Genomic DNA, 17,293 nt, shown 5'->3' on the forward strand with positions numbered 1-17,293 from the left:
TTATTTTTAAATAAAATATATTCATGAAAACATCAAGAATCTTGTGGTTTAAGAAATCCAAGCTCTTCCATTCGTATTTATATACAATTAAATAAAAAATGTGCAAGGATAGAAATTTGGGCACCTTTAAATTAATCAAATGTTTAACTAACAATCGAGCTAAAGACCTAATTAACTATTAAAAAGGAAGGAAAATTTTAAAAATATATGATTATTTAAGCTACGTAATATGATTTTAAAATAGTATAAGTATTAAGATAAAAAAATATGGTACAAAGAAAAAAGGTGTTCAAAATTACACCTATCTTAAAAAATATTAAAAGGGTAGTTTATTATATTTTTTACTTTAAAAATATATATTTAAAGTAAACTTTATATTAAAACAATCAAAGTATAGTATTTGGAGATTAATAGTGTTTTATGTTTGATTAATCATCATCATTACAACAAAGATTAAATACTTAATCAGATTACAACAATATGTAAATACTTTAATATTCTTTTGTAAATAGATAATATAAAAAATAAATATAATTTATTTACAATTTTTAAATTTAAAATAAATTAATATATTTTTAATAAAATAATTTATTAAATTAATAATATAAGTTATTTATTTTATTTTTTAAAATTTAAAATAAATTTATATATATTTCATTAAAATAATTATTTTAATAAAATAATTTATTAAATTAATAAATATAATTTATTAATTTTATTTTAATAAAATAATTTATTAAAATAATAAATATAATTCATTAATTAATAAATTAATAAATATAATATATTAATTTTATTTTCAAAATATATAAATGAGTTATTATTTTTTAAATTATATAAATATATTTAAATTAAAATTTATTAAATTAATTAATTCCGTTTTAGGTTTCAAAGTACATTTTAATTAATTTAATTTTTAAATTCAAAGATAATTATGAAAAAAATTTATTAATCTTTGAAATTGTAGAAAATTTTATACTGTCAAGATAATCACATTCTCGAATTATAATTTATTTGCTAATAAATTATGCTATATTGTTAGGAATTGATTTATTAATTTAATTAAATTTGTTTTGACTAAAATTATCAATAATAACACAAAGGGTTAGGATTATTTAAAATATATATATAATTAAATTTTATTTAAATTAACAAAAAATTGATTTATAAATATTAATATTTAAACTTATGGGATAAATATTATTGAACAAACATAAATAAAATTTATTTATTTTCATTAATATGGGATAAAAATGAATAATATAATGTTAATTTTAACTAAAAAGTATTTTTATATAGGATGAAAATGAACAAAATATCGGCCTTTTCATTTTTTTTTCCACCCTAAATAAACAAAACACTGATAAATTTATTCCTTCTCTTCCGATCAAACTTGCTGCTATGAAATCCCTCGCCGCCGTTCGCCGCCTCTCCGCCGCCGCCGCCGCCTCCGCCGCCTTCCCTGCGGCAGTTCCCATCCCCTTCCATTCAATCCCCGACTCCCGAGGCCGCGACCACGACTTCATCGCCGTCGCTCACAGCCACCTCCTTCATGGCGATTGGGCGGCCCTAAACGCGCTAGCCCCTTCCCTCACACCCTTCCGCACCACCCACATCCTCCTCCGCCTCCGCCACGATCCCATCCTCTCCCTCCAGTTCTACCGCTGGAGCCTCACCCGCGGCCCCCCCGCGTCCCACTCCCTCGACACCCACGCCATCGTGCTCCACATCCTCACCAAATCCCGCCGCTTCACCGTCGCGGAGCAGATCTTCCGGCAGAACCTGGTCCCTCGGACCCAGAACTCCACCGCCGAGCTCTTCGACGCCGTGCTCCGCACCTACCGCGTCTGCGACTCGTCGCCCGCCGTCTTCGACTCCATGTTCAAGGCCTACTCGCACGAGAAGAAGCTCAGGAAGGCCAGCGAGACCTTCCGGCTGATGCGGGACTACGGATTCGCCCCCAAGGTCAAATCGTGCAACGCCTTCTTGAGCTCTCTGCTCGCTCGGGGCCGGGCTGATGTCGCCGTGGCCTTCCATCGGGAGATGCAGCGGTGTCGGATCTCGCCCAACGTCTATACCCTAAACATGGTGATATCCGCCCTTTGCAAATTGGGGAAACCGGAGCAAGCTCTCCGCCTACTCGAGAAGATGGAAGCGATCGGGTGCAGTCCCACCGTCGTCTCATTCAATACCTTGATCGATGCTCACTGTAAAAAAGGGATCCCAGATCTCGCCTCGAAGCTGAAGAACGCAATGATCGGCAAAGGCTTGCAGCCGACTGAGGTAACTTACAACACGCTCATTCATGGATTCTGCAAGGAAGGCAAACTGCACGAGGCTTACAGATGTTTCCAGGAGATGAAAGCTGCCCAGTTGAAGCCGAACACGATCACCTACAACACCATGATCAATGGTTACAGTGGAGTCGATGATATCGAGAAGGGATCGAGGCTGTACGAGGAGATGGTGACCAACGGGATCGAGGTCGATATCGTCACCTACAATGCTCTGATAAGGGGCCTCTGCAATGTCGGGAAAACGAACAAGGCTGCTTGTTTGGTGAAGGAGCTCTGTGGCAAGAATCTGGTCCCCAATGGCATGACCTATGCTGCTCTCATCGCTGGACAATGCAGGAGGAAGAACTCCGAGCGGGCGCTCGAGCTTTACAAGGCCATGAAGCGGAGTGGATTCGCACCGGACGGCGATACGTTCCGGCTCTTGATATCTACCTTTTGCGAGAACGATGATTTCGAAAGTGCGGTCCAAGTGTTGAAGGAAATGGCAGGGAGGCGAATGGCGCCTGATGAGGCATTGCTTGCTGAGGTTCTCGAGGGGATTTCTGCGTCCGGGAAGACTCATCTGGCAACTGAATTGCAGTCGATTCTTGTCGGGACAAAGCTTGTTCCTGAAGCTGGATTCAAGATGTGCATGGATTTGGTTTGTATACCCTAAATTTTGGATTGTGTCATAGAAATGGAGAGACAGAAGAACAAGTTTTTTCAATGGTGGTGTTCCCGTTGAGATCGTCTTCTGGACGAGTCGCTGGCCGCTTGGCGGGGAAGCGGACGGTCAAGGTAGTATCCACGAACAGAACAAAGAAGTAAAATGTTGGAGGATGCGGGAGTGTGACTCAGGCCTTGTACAACAAGAGAGAAGAGGGTGAGAACGAAGTTAGGGATGTCCTTACTCAACCACTTCGATGTTCAAGTCAGTTCTTTCATGGGAGGGGAGAGGGAGATGAGAGTAAGTTTATTAGTGGGTGTATGTGTGCATGTGTACCTGCATCTATGAGATAAAAAGAGATATATAGATGAGAGAATAATGAAAATAGATCATATCTCAATTAAGGAGAATATTTCTGAGTGAAGATTTTATCAGAGAAGATATCTCATTTATGTAAGGAGAATATTTCATCACTGTCACAATAGCAAAAAAGTCATATCCTTCATTTCGATACGGCATCATATAACACCATCATGTGCATTAATGGGGGAATAAGTTAACTACATATCACATGATTGCATGTGTTCTTCTGGTGAATGTCTACTTAGCAAATTGAGAAATTGATCAAAACAGAGTCAATTGAGCATCAAGTAGGGCACCGAGTAGAGCTTGGTCAGCAGAGGGAGCTTAAAATGAGGTTGAGACAGAATATGGCTGAGAGGAACCTTGGTGAAATAGAATGGGAATAGTTAGGAGTCGGAGCTCGGAGTCAAGTATAAGATCGAAATCAAGCCTTGAGAGAGGCCGGGTGTGAAATTCCGAACTAAGTCTAAGGTCGAGTTTGATATTTGACCCAGACCTGAACTGCCTCCCGAGTCGAGCACGCGCTCCTGGATTGAGTGGAATACAAGGCCAGAGCGGCCGAGTCAGGGTGTAGGACTAAGTCAGTCAACCCTAAAATTATATTTTTTGTTTGAGATGTCCTTTTTTTTTTTTTTAGATCGGATCTTGACTCTCTGAGCCAGATTCATACAGACCTATAACAGGTGGGATCCTGGAATGTCCATTAAGAGCTAAGTTTATTAACAGTTAAGTATTTGATATCCTTCTAAGAAACTGCAGAACTTGCATGGTTTGCTGCAATGCTTCCGGTAGAATAAAATGTGGATAAATTGCGGCTGTGGGGGAATTTATGCTGATTCCATCCAGATTCCATCAAGGTAAAAATATTTTTTTAGGGCAAAAAAAGGCCTTTTGTGGTCTGGAAAACTAAAATGTTCAATTTGCAAACAATAGGATCTAGAGACAGTACGCAAATACATTCAAAACATCTGCATTGATTTAGTTACCAGGTTTAAATGAGTGTCATAAAGTTACAGAGCAGTAGCCTTGAGTTGTAACAATTGTCCTTCAATTCTGGTCTACGCCACCCCTCCACTGGTGGCAGTCCTAATAATCTGAAATAGAGCTGCAACCACAAAAAGGTAAAAAATTTAGAGGCCGTTAACAAAGTCAGTAGAAGTATGACAAAACATAAGCGTAATGTGCCTCTCTCCCTCCTAAATTTCCAACAAAGTAATTTAGTCTTACGTTCAGTTGAAGATTAGGATGAAAGACTAGGGAAGATTAGTGATCTTTTTGTCAAAATTAAGGGTGAGGTTACTTGGATAGAAAAAACAAGAGGGGGAGGATAAAAGGAAGGAAAATCATACAATGTTACTCGCTGGAGAAATTTAGTGTGTGATGCTGAGAAGATGCTGAACGAGAACGGTTGTATATCGGGTAGGGTGATGCGAAGCAAAACATACAGAGTCTCATGCGAGTTAATGAATTATATGGGCATCCCTATTTATCCACAGGCATCACTCGTCCTTCAATGTAACAGAAAAACTAAACCAGTGCTTCTGTGAAGTTGCAAACACTATGATTCCCTTTGAATTTCCGAATCGAACGTCAGCTAATTTCAATAAGATATCTGTATACTTAAAGCTTATTCATCAAACGATGGGGAGTGCAAGAAGATTTTGATTGCTCCTTCAAAAGATAACGTGCCCTTGCATGCATAAAAGAGACAAATCTATGCTTGCACTATTTCTCATGTTTTTGTTTGAACTATTATACCCTACAATCCAAACTCAATCATTGAGGAGATGAGGTCAGGATGTCTTACATGATCCGATGACAACAAAGATGAAGAATCCCAGGACAATGGGCCCAACAGGGTAGTCATTTCCCTTTTTCACTGTTGTCTCAGGTACAGATCCCCTCTTTGTTATATTTTTCTGAAACTTTGCTACCTTCCTCTCGGCGACGCGCCTTGATGTTGTCTGCAAATGAAGGAATCAAAGGTATCATCATATAGAGAACCATCCACATTCACACCATTCCAGAGAGATCCACATTCCAGCCATTAAATAGATTCTAAGAGTAGAAAGACTATTACACAGTATTCTGATTGAATTGCATATCAAACTCCTCAAAAGAAACCAATAACTTATTTGAGACCATCAATTTATACAATTGGAATTCTATTCTTCTTTTATGCATGTGTGTTTGGTGAAAAAAAAAGACAGACTATAATATAATGCAGGTTAGATTCATGATCTAGTGTTCCAAAATAATGGGATTTTTATTCTCATTTTCTCAACTCCAAAGATAATCATTGGCATTAGAATTCTTTTCCAACAGGAATTGATTCCAAACAAGCTATACCAGAATGAATTTTCAGAAATTAAATCTCAACTCGTGTCTGAATCTTGGAGAAACAGGGAAGAAAAACTTCATTTCCCTCATTTATTACTAAATTAGTTTGGCAATTTTTTTATACGAATTGAAATTAGACTCTTATTATATAAGTACTGTAGGGAGCAAAACTGGAGAAAAACATGATTGATTTAGTAATGAGGCACCCTTAAGAATTAGGAAAACCCAAATTATTGGGAGTTACTCATCTTAAGTTGTCATTAAAAAAAACTGGCTACATCAAACCTTGGAATCCCAGTCCCTTTTCCTCTATTTGAAACAACAGATAACTATCAAGTACTTCGTCATCAAAACATGAAACTGAAAAAGATAATGTATCAACTTTTACAATCAGTGATTGCATGTGAGAAAGAAATGGTGTAGAAAATTGTTGTCCATTTAAAAAATTAAAGGACTAAAAGCAATTAGAGCTCTTGCACCAAACATTAAAATTAGGAAAAAAAGTTTTTTTTCTTTAATCCATGTCCAATGTTAACAGTTTTGTGCTGTTATATATAGGGAGCAACCCAAATAAGTTTTCTATTGCTTTTCTCCATTATGTCCTCTATTTATTAATTTGTTTTATGGGCAACTCGGATGTATGATCTAAGAAACTTCATTTTATGCTGCTATCACTGGAGATCCACTGGATTATATAGCTTCTAATATGCATTTGAATAATTCAATGCCATAATTTTAGGAATGAACATTTCAACGCTAGAATCAATCACAGCAAACTGATAAAATATAAGTTTGACAATTACTATTCTCTTTTTACTTTTTTGATAGTATATCGATAACGAAGAGAAATTGCATCCAGAAAAAAAAATCTACCTTCTGATATATTAGATCGAGCATTAACTTATGCGTTAAGAAGCAGCAGGTTTATCAGAGTTTCCTTTCTCAATCAACTCACAGTACGTACAAACTCTTATTCCTAAAAAAATAATTTCAAAGAACAAGGCAAGCGAACAGATCGCAACCGAGCAGACATCCCTCGGAAAAATAATTACCTCATGCTACAGAAAAAGGATCAGATCTACAAATTCCCATGCAATATCAGCAGAGAGCTAATATTTGGACATCAACACAAAATTTCCATTGGAAACTTCGAGGCGAACAGCGTGAATAATTGAATCGAACAGATCCATTCGAGAAAAGGAAGAAAAGCAATTGAACTGACGAAAAAACCCCACAAAATCGCAGAGGCCTACGAAGAATCTGAAGAGAAGGAGAATTCAAATCAAAGCTCATATCGGAGGCTTACCATATTCAGATGAACGGAGAGATCTACAAAACTGGAGATCCGGAGGAGAGATCGAGGTCGAGCCGACGTCGCCGATAAGGCACGTTGCTCGGATCGCTGCCAGGGTTGAAATAAACGCGCCGGACCCGGAATCAGTCAATGAGCGTTCTTTGGGCACTCGCAAGGAAAACCCGCACACCACACCCGGCCTTCGGTAACTCGATCGCCGAGACTGGAATATATGAACGGTGAGGATTGTTTGAGTGGATTTTGGTATCCTTTTTCGGTGTAATACTTCAATCCTATTTAATTCAACAAGAAATATAGTTAATTAAAAAACAAATAAATTTCTAATAGAATTTTTTTTATTTATTCATTTAAATTCACTTTTAGAATAAACCTTTGACCTTTAAATAATTTTATAATGATACTCCGAGTTTGAATTGTCACAAAATTCTTCATAGTTTTTTGATTGATTTTTTTTTTCATTTAAGACTTCAAAGCATCCGTGAATGTATCTCTTTCATCCTTTCTCTTCATTTCCCAAGTTTTAGATTGATGTTTCTACTATTTAATATTTAGAACAGACTACATTCACCAAACAAACATAATCTACCTTAGTCATTACAAGATTAGTTCACGGGAGGTACTAATATCCAGTTGATAAGCTAAAAGCACCTTTATGACAGTCTAATTACCTTCATCACACTATAGGATTAGAACAAGTTGTAGGCAGACAGCAGTAGATCATTTTGATTGTTGCCCTTCAGTATTTGCTGTCACACTATACATATTCTTCAGCAAGTCCTGAATTTTGTTTAGTATCTGCTCGCCGCCACTGCTGCTTCCCTGTGGCGGCCTCTGGCTCTCTTGATGCTTTATCTTTTCGTAGATGTACTGTTTTTCAGCTTCGGCTTCCTCCAGACGACGTTTCAGGTACATACTTGCATAATCCTGCTCGGCCTTCTCCGACTTGGACATTGCGATGCTTTGTAGTCTCTCAGCTTCCTGCTTTGCCTCGGTCGCTTTAAGCTGGAACATCTCGGCCTCTGCCTGTTTCAGCCTGATTATGCTCTCCAGTTCCTCCACCTGCTGCTTCTTCCTCTGTCTCTCCAGTTGTAGCTCTTGAACTTCTCTAGCCTTGTCCTCTAGCTCACGATCGCAGCTCTCAAGAGCTAGACGAGCGCGCTTGAACATACGCATCTTTTCCTCGGCAACCATCTCCATCTTTTTGACAGCTTCTTGGACAACCTCGGCGATTTTATTGCAAGCCTCTTGTGGAGAAATCAGACGTCCAACCTCTTCATTCTCTGGATTTTTTATCAAATCTATTTCGAGCTCTGTTCAGACAAAAAAAAAATACCCTCAAACCAGTAGAACACATGAGGTATATTAGGGAAACAAGTATGACCAGATAAATGCATGAGCTATACTCAGAAGTCCACAAACTCCTTATAGTGCTTACAACCAAGTAAAAATGGAGATTAATAAGCACTAATGTTACTTGGACTCTTCATTTATCTCAGCCATTTGCATGTGGGATATCTGAAACTCTGTCGCCCACACTATATGTCAGATATTGCCATTCCCATTCAGCTCATATAAAAAAAATTCTAACAAGTGATGTGCCAAACACCTAGGCAAAATTTTGCTGTGTATAGTGCAACAATAAGTTTTAGGATATGCACAAACTTCTAATCTGGAAGTTTGAATAGAGACCATTTGACAGAATTTCATATCTGAAATGTTTACAAAGCTATCTCTTTCAGCCTAGATTTACAGTTGATAGCTGCAGCAACAATGATATTAATGGCAGAGTGAAGACTGGCCTACTTGCTGTAATGCTTACTGGAGTTGGTAGTTGATGGCTCACAATGCTTAGTGAGATAGTTGGGATTGTGATGAGCCAGCGGTGCATTTTCTGACATGGATCACTTCACTTGAAATTATATAGAATTTTGAACAGTTTAGTCATTCAGAAATGTGATGTTAAATAAGAAGGTATCAACCTCTTTTTCATTCAATTAACAAGTTAGCATTTCTCCTAAAAGCCTTTCTGAAACGTGTCCCCGAACATCTGAAAGAATATATTTGCAGTATGCTATAGAAGTTCAAATTATCTTCACATAAATGATCTTTTACCTCATGTCAGCTAAAAGTTACTCAGAATTAACTAGGTGTGCATCACATGAAAGTCTCTTCGACCTCATGTCAGCTAACGTTCTTTAGAGTTGAGTTAACTAGGGAGCAGGGTGCAACACATGAAAGAATAAGCACCCATGCACCTTACTAAAGAAAAAATACAGGGCAAACTAATTTTCTTGAGTGTCGGGATATAGCAAAAGATCTATTAGAATCTTTATACCAAAAACTAGTAAAATTAACTCACAAACTTAATTACATTATCACTAAGAAAAATGCATTCAGAATGGCATAATATACGAGGCAAATGGAAAAATCAGTGAGGCATAACATATGGATCAAAAAAGATATTTCAAAGCAGTACTAATCTAACACGAAAGCTAAAGTCATCAAAGAACAAGTGAAATTTGAAGGTTAAATTTAATGTGTTAAACATGATAATTCTTATCTATACCTTGAAAAAAGTGCAGGAGCATTCTGCAAACCATGGACTCAGGCGTTCCACTTTTCAGTTTTTCTATGAGTTCACTAAACTTCCGGGACAGTTTCCTTCCTTTAGGATCCTGACTTAAGTGAAAAATCTTGCAAACGAAATCTATTTCTCGTATCAGGGCCTCTCGGTCCCATGCAGGGGTGCACTGTTGGAACACATCTTTAACCCACCCTAACAACTCAGATGTTCTGTGGCATGCTTGACACCTGAAAAGCATCTCAGTATGGCCTCCTCCACTCTTAATAGATTGACCTGTTCCAATTTGTCCAACTCTCATGGCACAATCTGTGTGGGTCCAATGAGTGCATGTATCACAGCCAATCCAACGGCATGTATTTACCTCAAAATCAAACTTGTTGCAAATGACACACATACAGAGATTGCAGAACCCATTCCGGCTGGTGCATATCTCACAGCTACAATCGTCTGCAGGGAGAGCATTTTGACAAGCAATGTTCCTGCACCTCTTATACAAGAAAACTTCAATGAGACTACTCTGTGGTAGGCTGACACTTGGATGCAAAAAAGCCTGAATGCCTGTATTAATTGCCACAAGAATTTCCAGTTGTGCGTGATGCGTAACAGCGAGGGACTTGGCGTTCAGGTCAACTCTACCCTGGACAAGCTTCTGGAGATACAGAAACTCTTCTATATGATGAGACCCTCCTGCACCCTCAAGGATCAACCGGAGCTCACTCTTAAGCTCCTCAAGAAGCTCATCTGGCATACCTTTCATTTTTTCAGCAACAACATCAACCCTGTCACGAGCAACTTCATGGAGAGATAACCTATTTGCATTCGTCATCCTATGAACCTCCTGTTGTTCCGCCACTTCATTTTCTCCTTCCTTTTCCTTGTCAACTTTATTCCCTGCCATCGCATCAGAACGGTTTGTCTCAACGGGCCAGGTCTCACGAGAACTTGCACTCTCAGTAGGCGAGTCTTGCACTTGGTCAGAATTTGATCCTGGCTCCAGGGTGTCAGGTGATGCCACTGGGTCAGATGAAGCCAAAGAGAGAGATGCCTGTAGCATTGTTGACCTTAAATGCTGGCGAGGAGGTAGCATAGCTAATGATGGTTGGTGGGGATGCTGAGGATGGTGGTGATTCGCACCAGAAGAGGTACCCATCTCAATTACTAGCTTTCTTCTATAACCTTACCTGTGACATTGAAAAACTTGATCATCACAAGTGCACACAATTTCTAAAGCTAAGAAATAAATTACAGAACAAATGATCAAATCTGGAAAGATTAAAAAACCATGTGTGCAAAAAAAGGAGAGGAAGGAAAAAATACAACCCACTGCAAAATCCCAAATTTTCTATCGTGTTTACTTGTGCGAAAAAAAGGGCACAATAGAAATAAAAATTCAGCCTGATGCATGAAACTCCTACCAATAAAGGTCCCGGGGAAGGGTATTGTACGCAACCTTATCTTGCTTTGCAAGAGAATGTTTTCAAAACTTGAACCCGTGATCTCTAGGTTACATGACAGCAATTTTACCGTTGCGCCAAGGCTTCCCTTCGACACAAAATAAATAAGAACATAAACTTGTTTACTTGGAAGGCGGTAGGGAGTAGGAAGGAATTTAATTCCATCCAATTCCTATATCTCATTGTCACCAAACGAAAATGGAAGGAAATGAAATTTATGCAGCTAAAAAAGACAAATGAATATGTGATATTAATCAATGTCATCCAGGCAAACAGGAATAATGGAAGAGAGTGCAATACTATGTTCCATTTTTCTTCTATTTCCTCCCCTCTTAAGTGAAACAACATAGCACAAAGCGCAAAAATCTGATCTTGCTCCATAAATCAGTACAATCAAATGTTCACTCTGAATTTGGCATGGTTATCTTTATGGCAAGAAATAAACATGCAATAAATCTAAAATCATAAGGACACAATTATTCCACCATCAAACACAATTGGGTAACCCCCAACAAGATTGCATACCATAGGCTGAAATTTTGAACAAGCGACAAGAAGCCTCATGTGAGGACAAGGTCAACCGAAACATGAGAAAAGTTCAGCAAAGGAGGAGAACAAAAAGGGGATTGAGGAGCAAGATCATATTTTGCACTTTGAGCTATGCTGTTGCACTTAGAAGGAAAATAGAATGTATTGTTACACTCACTTCCATTAATCCTGTTTACCTGGATGGCATTGATTAATATCACATTCATTTGTCTTTTTTAGATGCTTAAAATTCATTTTCTTCCATTTCCATTTGGCAAAAAATGAATAGAGGCGATGGATGGAATTGAATTCCTTCCTAGTCGTTATTTCTCTCCAAGTAAACAGGTGGAATTTATGATCTTATTTCTTTGTTTCCTATTTTGCAGAAGTAAACAGGAACTTAATTTCCCTTATTTATTACTAAATTAGTTTGGCAATTTTTTTATTGGAATTAGACCCTGATTATACAAGTAGTGCAGAGAGCAAAACTGGAGGAAAAAAAAGGATTGATTTAGTAATGAGCGCCTACATCAAAACCTTCGGAATTCTAGTCCCTTTTTCTCTATTCGAATCAAGAGATAAATATCAAATACTTCGTCCAAAACAGAAGTAAAGTCAGAGAGAGACCAAAACAGGAAACTGAAAAATAATGCATCAACTTTTATAATAAATGGATGCATATGACAAACAAAAGGAGTAGACAATTATTGTGCATTTAAAAAATTAAAAGGCATAAATTAATTAGCGCTCTGTCATTAAAATTAGGAAGTTACATTTTCTTTCAGTTTTTTTTCCCCTTTAATCCATACCCAACGGTAACAGTTTTCTGTTATTCCCTATCTATAGGGAGCAACCCAAACACAAGTTTTCTACTGCTTTTCCGTCATTTCCTCTATTTATTAATTTGTTTTATGGGCAAGTCGAGAAGTATGATCTAAGAAGCTTCATTTTATGTTGCCATCACTGGAGATCCACTGGATTATACCTAATATTTCAATGCCATAATTTTAGGAGTCAATATTTCAACGCCATAATCAATTACAGCAAACTGATAACATAAGTTTGCCAATTACTTTAATTTCTTCCCTTTTTGATAATATATCGATGACGAAGAGAAATTGCGTCCAGGAAAAAAAAATCCTACCTTCTGATATATTAGATCGAGCAAGTAATAGGTTCATCGGAATTTTTTTTCTCAATCAACCCAAGTACGTACGGACTATTATTCCTAAAAAATTATTTCAAAGAACAAGGCAAGCGAGCAGATCGCACCCGAGCAGATCTCCCTCGGAAAAATAATTACCTCGTGCTACAAAAAAGAATCAGATCTACAAATTCCCGTGCAATATCAACAGATAGCTAATCCCTAAACATTAGCATGAAATTTCCATTGGAAACTTCGAAGCAAACAGCACGAGCAACTGAATCGAACAGATCCATTCGAGAAAATGAGAAATAAAATTGAACTGACGAAAAAACCCCCAACAAAAATCGCGGACCCCTAAGAATAATCTGAAGAGAAGACGAATTAAAATCAAAGCTCATATCGGAGGCTCACCATATTCTCGCCGGAAGGATTAACGGAGAGATCTACAAAAACTGGAGATCTGGAGGAGAGATCGAGGGCGAGCCGGCGTCGGCGATGAGGCACGGGACTCGGATAGCCGCCAGGGTTGAAAATAAACGCGCTGGACTCAGAATTAGTAAATGCGCAGTATTTCGTGCACTCGAAACGAATACCCGATAATCACACCCAGCCTTCGCTCGCCGAGAATGGAATACACGAACGGTGAGGATTCTTTGGGTGGCTTTCGGTATCCGTCATTGTAGTGACCAAATAATTTTTCTAAATAAAAATCCGGACCGGTCGGGCTGGACCGCCGCCCGCGGTGCAATAACTCAATCCGACGATTCAATTCAACAAGAATATAAACAATAGAAAATTAAATAAAATTCTAATACAATTTTATATTATTCAGCTAATTTTATATTAACAAAAATATTGGCCTTCAATTCAATCTTTTTTTTAAAAATAATTTAAGTTTCTGGCTCATCTTGATGGTACCGCCCATCATATGTAAGTGAGGTCATATAGATATTAAATAAAAATAATAATAAATAAAAATGTATAATTACGGATAAAAGTACCATCATCCTATCTTGTCACTTTAATTACCTAATTCAAAAAGTTAATTAAGGGGAGGGTTTAAACGGTGCAGAGCATAAGTGAGTTTAAGGAGTGATTAAAAATAATGTATTAATAAGGCGATAAGAACAAGGAGGCGGAGGCCTAGAAGATTGAGGGAAAGAGAAGAAGAAGAAGAAAAGAAGGTTTCAGCGATGGATCAGTACTCTGCTTCCACCTTCGCAGCTGGAATCGCAGGTGGGTGGGCGATCGGTTTTTGAGGATCGATTACTTGCTTGAAGATTTGCGTCCTGACGGCGATTAATTTTTGTATTCCCAGGAAACTTGTTCGCCTTCGTTCTGTTCGTGTCGCCGGTGTGAGTAATCGAGGAGGAGGAGGGGAGTTCATTTGGTTTGCTGCGATATTATGTTGATTAATGTTTACTGGATGATCCGTTCAGGCCGACGTTTAGGAGGATCGTCGGCGACGAGTCGACGCAGCAGTTCTCGGGGTCGCCCTACGTCTACTCGCTGATGAACTGCTTGATCTGCATGTGGTACGGGCTGCCGTGCGTCGGCGGCGTCGTGCTCGTCGCCACCGTCAACTCCGCCGGCGCCGTCTTCCAGTTAGCCTACGTCGGCCTCTTCATTATCTACGCCGACCGGGACCGAAAGGTTCTAGTTTAATTTAAGCTTAATTCTTGTTTAGTTCTTTTATTAAGCTTGTTTGATTGTTTTTTTTTATTTTGAAGTATATTTGATTAATTTGCTTCTTTATTTATTTAAAATTTAATCATAGACATTAACATGCTTTAAGCGTATAGGTATTGATTTATTTTTTATTTTAATGAATTACTTAAGTTTATTCATTTGAATGTGTTTTTTTATTAATTTGAAGCTCAAACTTGTTCATAAACATTTAAATTGTTAAATATAAATTTAAACAAAATAAAAAAATCTTAAGAGATATTTTAACATTAAAAAATAATAAATGTTTGAAAATTTTAAAAATTATTCTTTTTATAAAAAATTTGATATTAATATAGATAATTAGATACTAATCATGAACTAATATATTATTGTTTTATTATTAAAAAAATATTGTAGTTAAGTTGCGCATAATATTCCAATCTTTTAATTAGTTAAATTTAATATTGTTTAAAGTGTTTACTTATATTTTTTTAATAGTATAATTAAAGAAGTGTAAATTTTTTATTTAGCTCATTAAAGCTCATTTCTTTCATATCCAAAGTTGAGTCCATTTCTAATTTCTGAATATGTCCATGATAAAATATTTCGGTAAAAGACATAATTTGTTATCTTAACAGTCCTATACGATCGGTTCTAAGATCATTTACGAGGAGATAAATCAAAAAGTTGTAATTGACTACTACATAAGAGGGTATTATCTCGGTGTCTATGATAAAATACTAATTCTTAGTCTTGTTTTCGTTTGATCGTGCAGAGGAGAATGATAGCAATGCTCATTGGAGTCCTATGCACTTTTATCGCCATTGTTTACGCGAGCTTGGAGTTCTTCGACCCTCCAAACCGGAAAACCTTTGTTGGATACTTGAGTGTGGCTTCACTCATCTCCATGTTTGCTTCTCCCTTGTTCATCATCGTATGCCCGCACACCTATCTAACCCTACTTCATCGACTCGTTCGCAATTATGAAATCCCTAACCATGCTCCTCACCCATTTTGTGCGTTTCAGAATTTGGTGATCAGGACTAAGAGTGTGGAGTTCATGCCATTCTACTTATCCCTTGCCACCTTCTTGATGAGCGTGTCTTTCTTTACATATGGGATGCTATTGCATGACTTCTTCATATATGTAAGATTAATCATTTCATTCTTTTAATTTTTTTTTAAAATTTTTTTTCCATAATTAAATTAGATTATGAATTTGATTTTATTTCATCATAGATTCCAAATGGGATTGGAACTCTCCTTGGGGTTGTGCAATTGTTGTTGTATGGCTATTACAACAAGAAATCTAGAGAGGGGGTGACTTTGCCATTGTTGTCTTGATAAAAATAATGTCCATTAAATTTTTTTTGCAATATTTTTTGATCGAGGAATCAAATAAGTGTTTGTTTATTCTTTGATGTTTTCTTACAAACTTTTAAATCTTTGATACATTAGTCTCTATATTTAAATTGTTTATTGGGGAAAAAAAATCAAAAGGACGTTCTAGATTTATTAAATCGTGGATTAAAAAAAAATCAGAAGGATGTCTTATTAGATGTTTTATTTTGAAAATATTTTTTTTAGTGTTGTTGTAGCAGTTATTAAGTAGCTGTTATAATATATTTACGATTTAATTTGATTAAACTGAAATAGATAATTTTTCCTATTGTAATAGTTACTTGGTAATTTCTATACTTTATAGTTAAGTTTTAAATTTAAATTTTGAATATTATTATGTCAAAATATTTGTTATCAATATGATGAAAATTATTTAAATTTTATTAATTCATTAAAATCACTTTAGAATAGTTGTAGAAATTATTAAGTAGTTATTATAATACTACAATAATATTGTATTATGTATTATATGTTGTAGCCGTTATAGAATAATTTTTACACATTATGATAATTAATTATAATTGCCATAATAATATTGAAAGTGAAATATGAAATAATATTATAGCAACTATTTAATAATTTTTATATATTATAACAATTATTGATAATCACTATAACAATAACAATGTTAAAATAAAGAGTATTTTAAAAATAAAATATTTAGTGAAGTGTTTTTGACTTTTTTTTTTTGAAAGGGACGTCCATTTGATTTGATTTTATTTTTATTTGGGATGCCCTTTGTCTTTTGCCCTGTTTAGTTGATAAAATTGAACAAACAGTTCACTTAGTTGAGTTGAGTAGATAAGTTAAGGAGAGATCATCAAATAATATATTCAAAGAGTTAAACTCAATGAGTCAAATATACAAAATAAGACTCAATGAGTCAAATATACAAAATAAGTGAGTCTAAATGACTTAACTTTAGTAAAAGATGAAATCTGTCACTCCAGTGGTCCCACTATTATATATAAAAAGGTAAATTAAAAAGTTACAGTTGACCATAACAGAGGAAAATATGACCTTACCTAAATGATTTAACATACTATATGATTATATCTATGTCTCTTTATAGATAATTAGCGACGGAATTTAAATTCCGTCGCTAATTCCGTCGCTATTTCATGAATTTCTTGTAGTGTTAGATAATAGTATAGCGGTAGTACGTCTTATTAATTTTTCGATATCTAAGAATTGAGTCTCAATTTGATAAAGTAATGGATGAATTTTCTTTAATGAATAGTTGACCTAAGATACTAGATTGATGAGTCACCTACTATAAGCACTTTTTGATTTATCCTGTTGATCAATGTAAGTTGGATATTTGATATCAATTAAAAAAAAGGGTAATTAAATATATCTTTTCTTCTGCAAAGGTGGAATTCGCCACCTTAGTGGTCTCACATGGTCGGCCCCATGACGTAATTAAATGTATCTCACACCTTAATGTTATATAGCTTTGATCCTACAAATTGATTTGTAAATAATTGTAAACTTATTTGCAAATACTTAATTTTCCTTAAAATTTTTTAAGGGCATTCTGAAAATTATGC

General features: G+C 36.3%; 4 protein-coding genes across 4 annotated transcripts; 2 read left to right on the forward strand and 2 right to left on the reverse strand.

Annotated features, from left to right (window-relative positions):
* The first annotated feature begins 1,401 nt into the window (after positions 1–1,401).
* Positions 1,402–3,083, forward strand: LOC141813738 (uncharacterized). Its single transcript, XM_074701721.1, has one exon. It carries the CDS (start codon positions 1,402–1,404, stop codon positions 2,950–2,952), a length of 1,551 nt encoding a protein of 516 aa, XP_074557822.1. The 3' UTR covers positions 2,953–3,083.
* A 1,177-nt stretch (positions 3,084–4,260) lies between these two features.
* On the reverse strand, positions 4,261–7,081 carry LOC141813851 (uncharacterized). Its single transcript, XM_074701842.1, has 3 exons — positions 6,953–7,081; positions 5,114–5,270; positions 4,261–4,411 (listed from the first exon to the last, which is right to left on the reverse strand). Exons 1-3 carry the CDS (start codon positions 6,953–6,955, stop codon positions 4,365–4,367), a joined length of 207 nt encoding a protein of 68 aa, XP_074557943.1. The 5' UTR covers positions 6,956–7,081; the 3' UTR covers positions 4,261–4,364.
* A 420-nt stretch (positions 7,082–7,501) lies between these two features.
* LOC141813737 (OBERON-like protein) lies at positions 7,502–13,181 on the reverse strand. The gene is made up of 3 exons (XM_074701720.1): positions 13,086–13,181; positions 9,528–10,726; positions 7,502–8,271 (listed from the first exon to the last, which is right to left on the reverse strand). Exons 2-3 carry the CDS (start codon positions 10,693–10,695, stop codon positions 7,679–7,681), a joined length of 1,761 nt encoding a protein of 586 aa, XP_074557821.1. The 5' UTR covers positions 10,696–10,726; positions 13,086–13,181; the 3' UTR covers positions 7,502–7,678.
* A 686-nt stretch (positions 13,182–13,867) lies between these two features.
* Positions 13,868–15,687, forward strand: LOC141813895 (bidirectional sugar transporter SWEET2a-like). Its single transcript, XM_074701894.1, has 6 exons — positions 13,868–13,910; positions 13,993–14,029; positions 14,114–14,327; positions 15,118–15,276; positions 15,370–15,489; positions 15,582–15,687. The coding sequence occupies exons 1-6, from the start codon at positions 13,868–13,870 to the stop codon at positions 15,684–15,686; spliced, it is 678 nt and encodes a 225-aa protein (XP_074557995.1). The 3' UTR covers position 15,687.
* The last annotated feature ends 1,606 nt before the right edge of the window (positions 15,688–17,293 follow it).

This window comes from Curcuma longa, chromosome 20 (assembly GCF_044706935.1).
Source record: "Curcuma longa cultivar G26 ecotype Majalengka, Jawa Barat chromosome 20, ITB_CL_G26_1.1, whole genome shotgun sequence".
NCBI classification, from domain to species: domain Eukaryota; kingdom Viridiplantae; phylum Streptophyta; class Magnoliopsida; order Zingiberales; family Zingiberaceae; genus Curcuma; species Curcuma longa.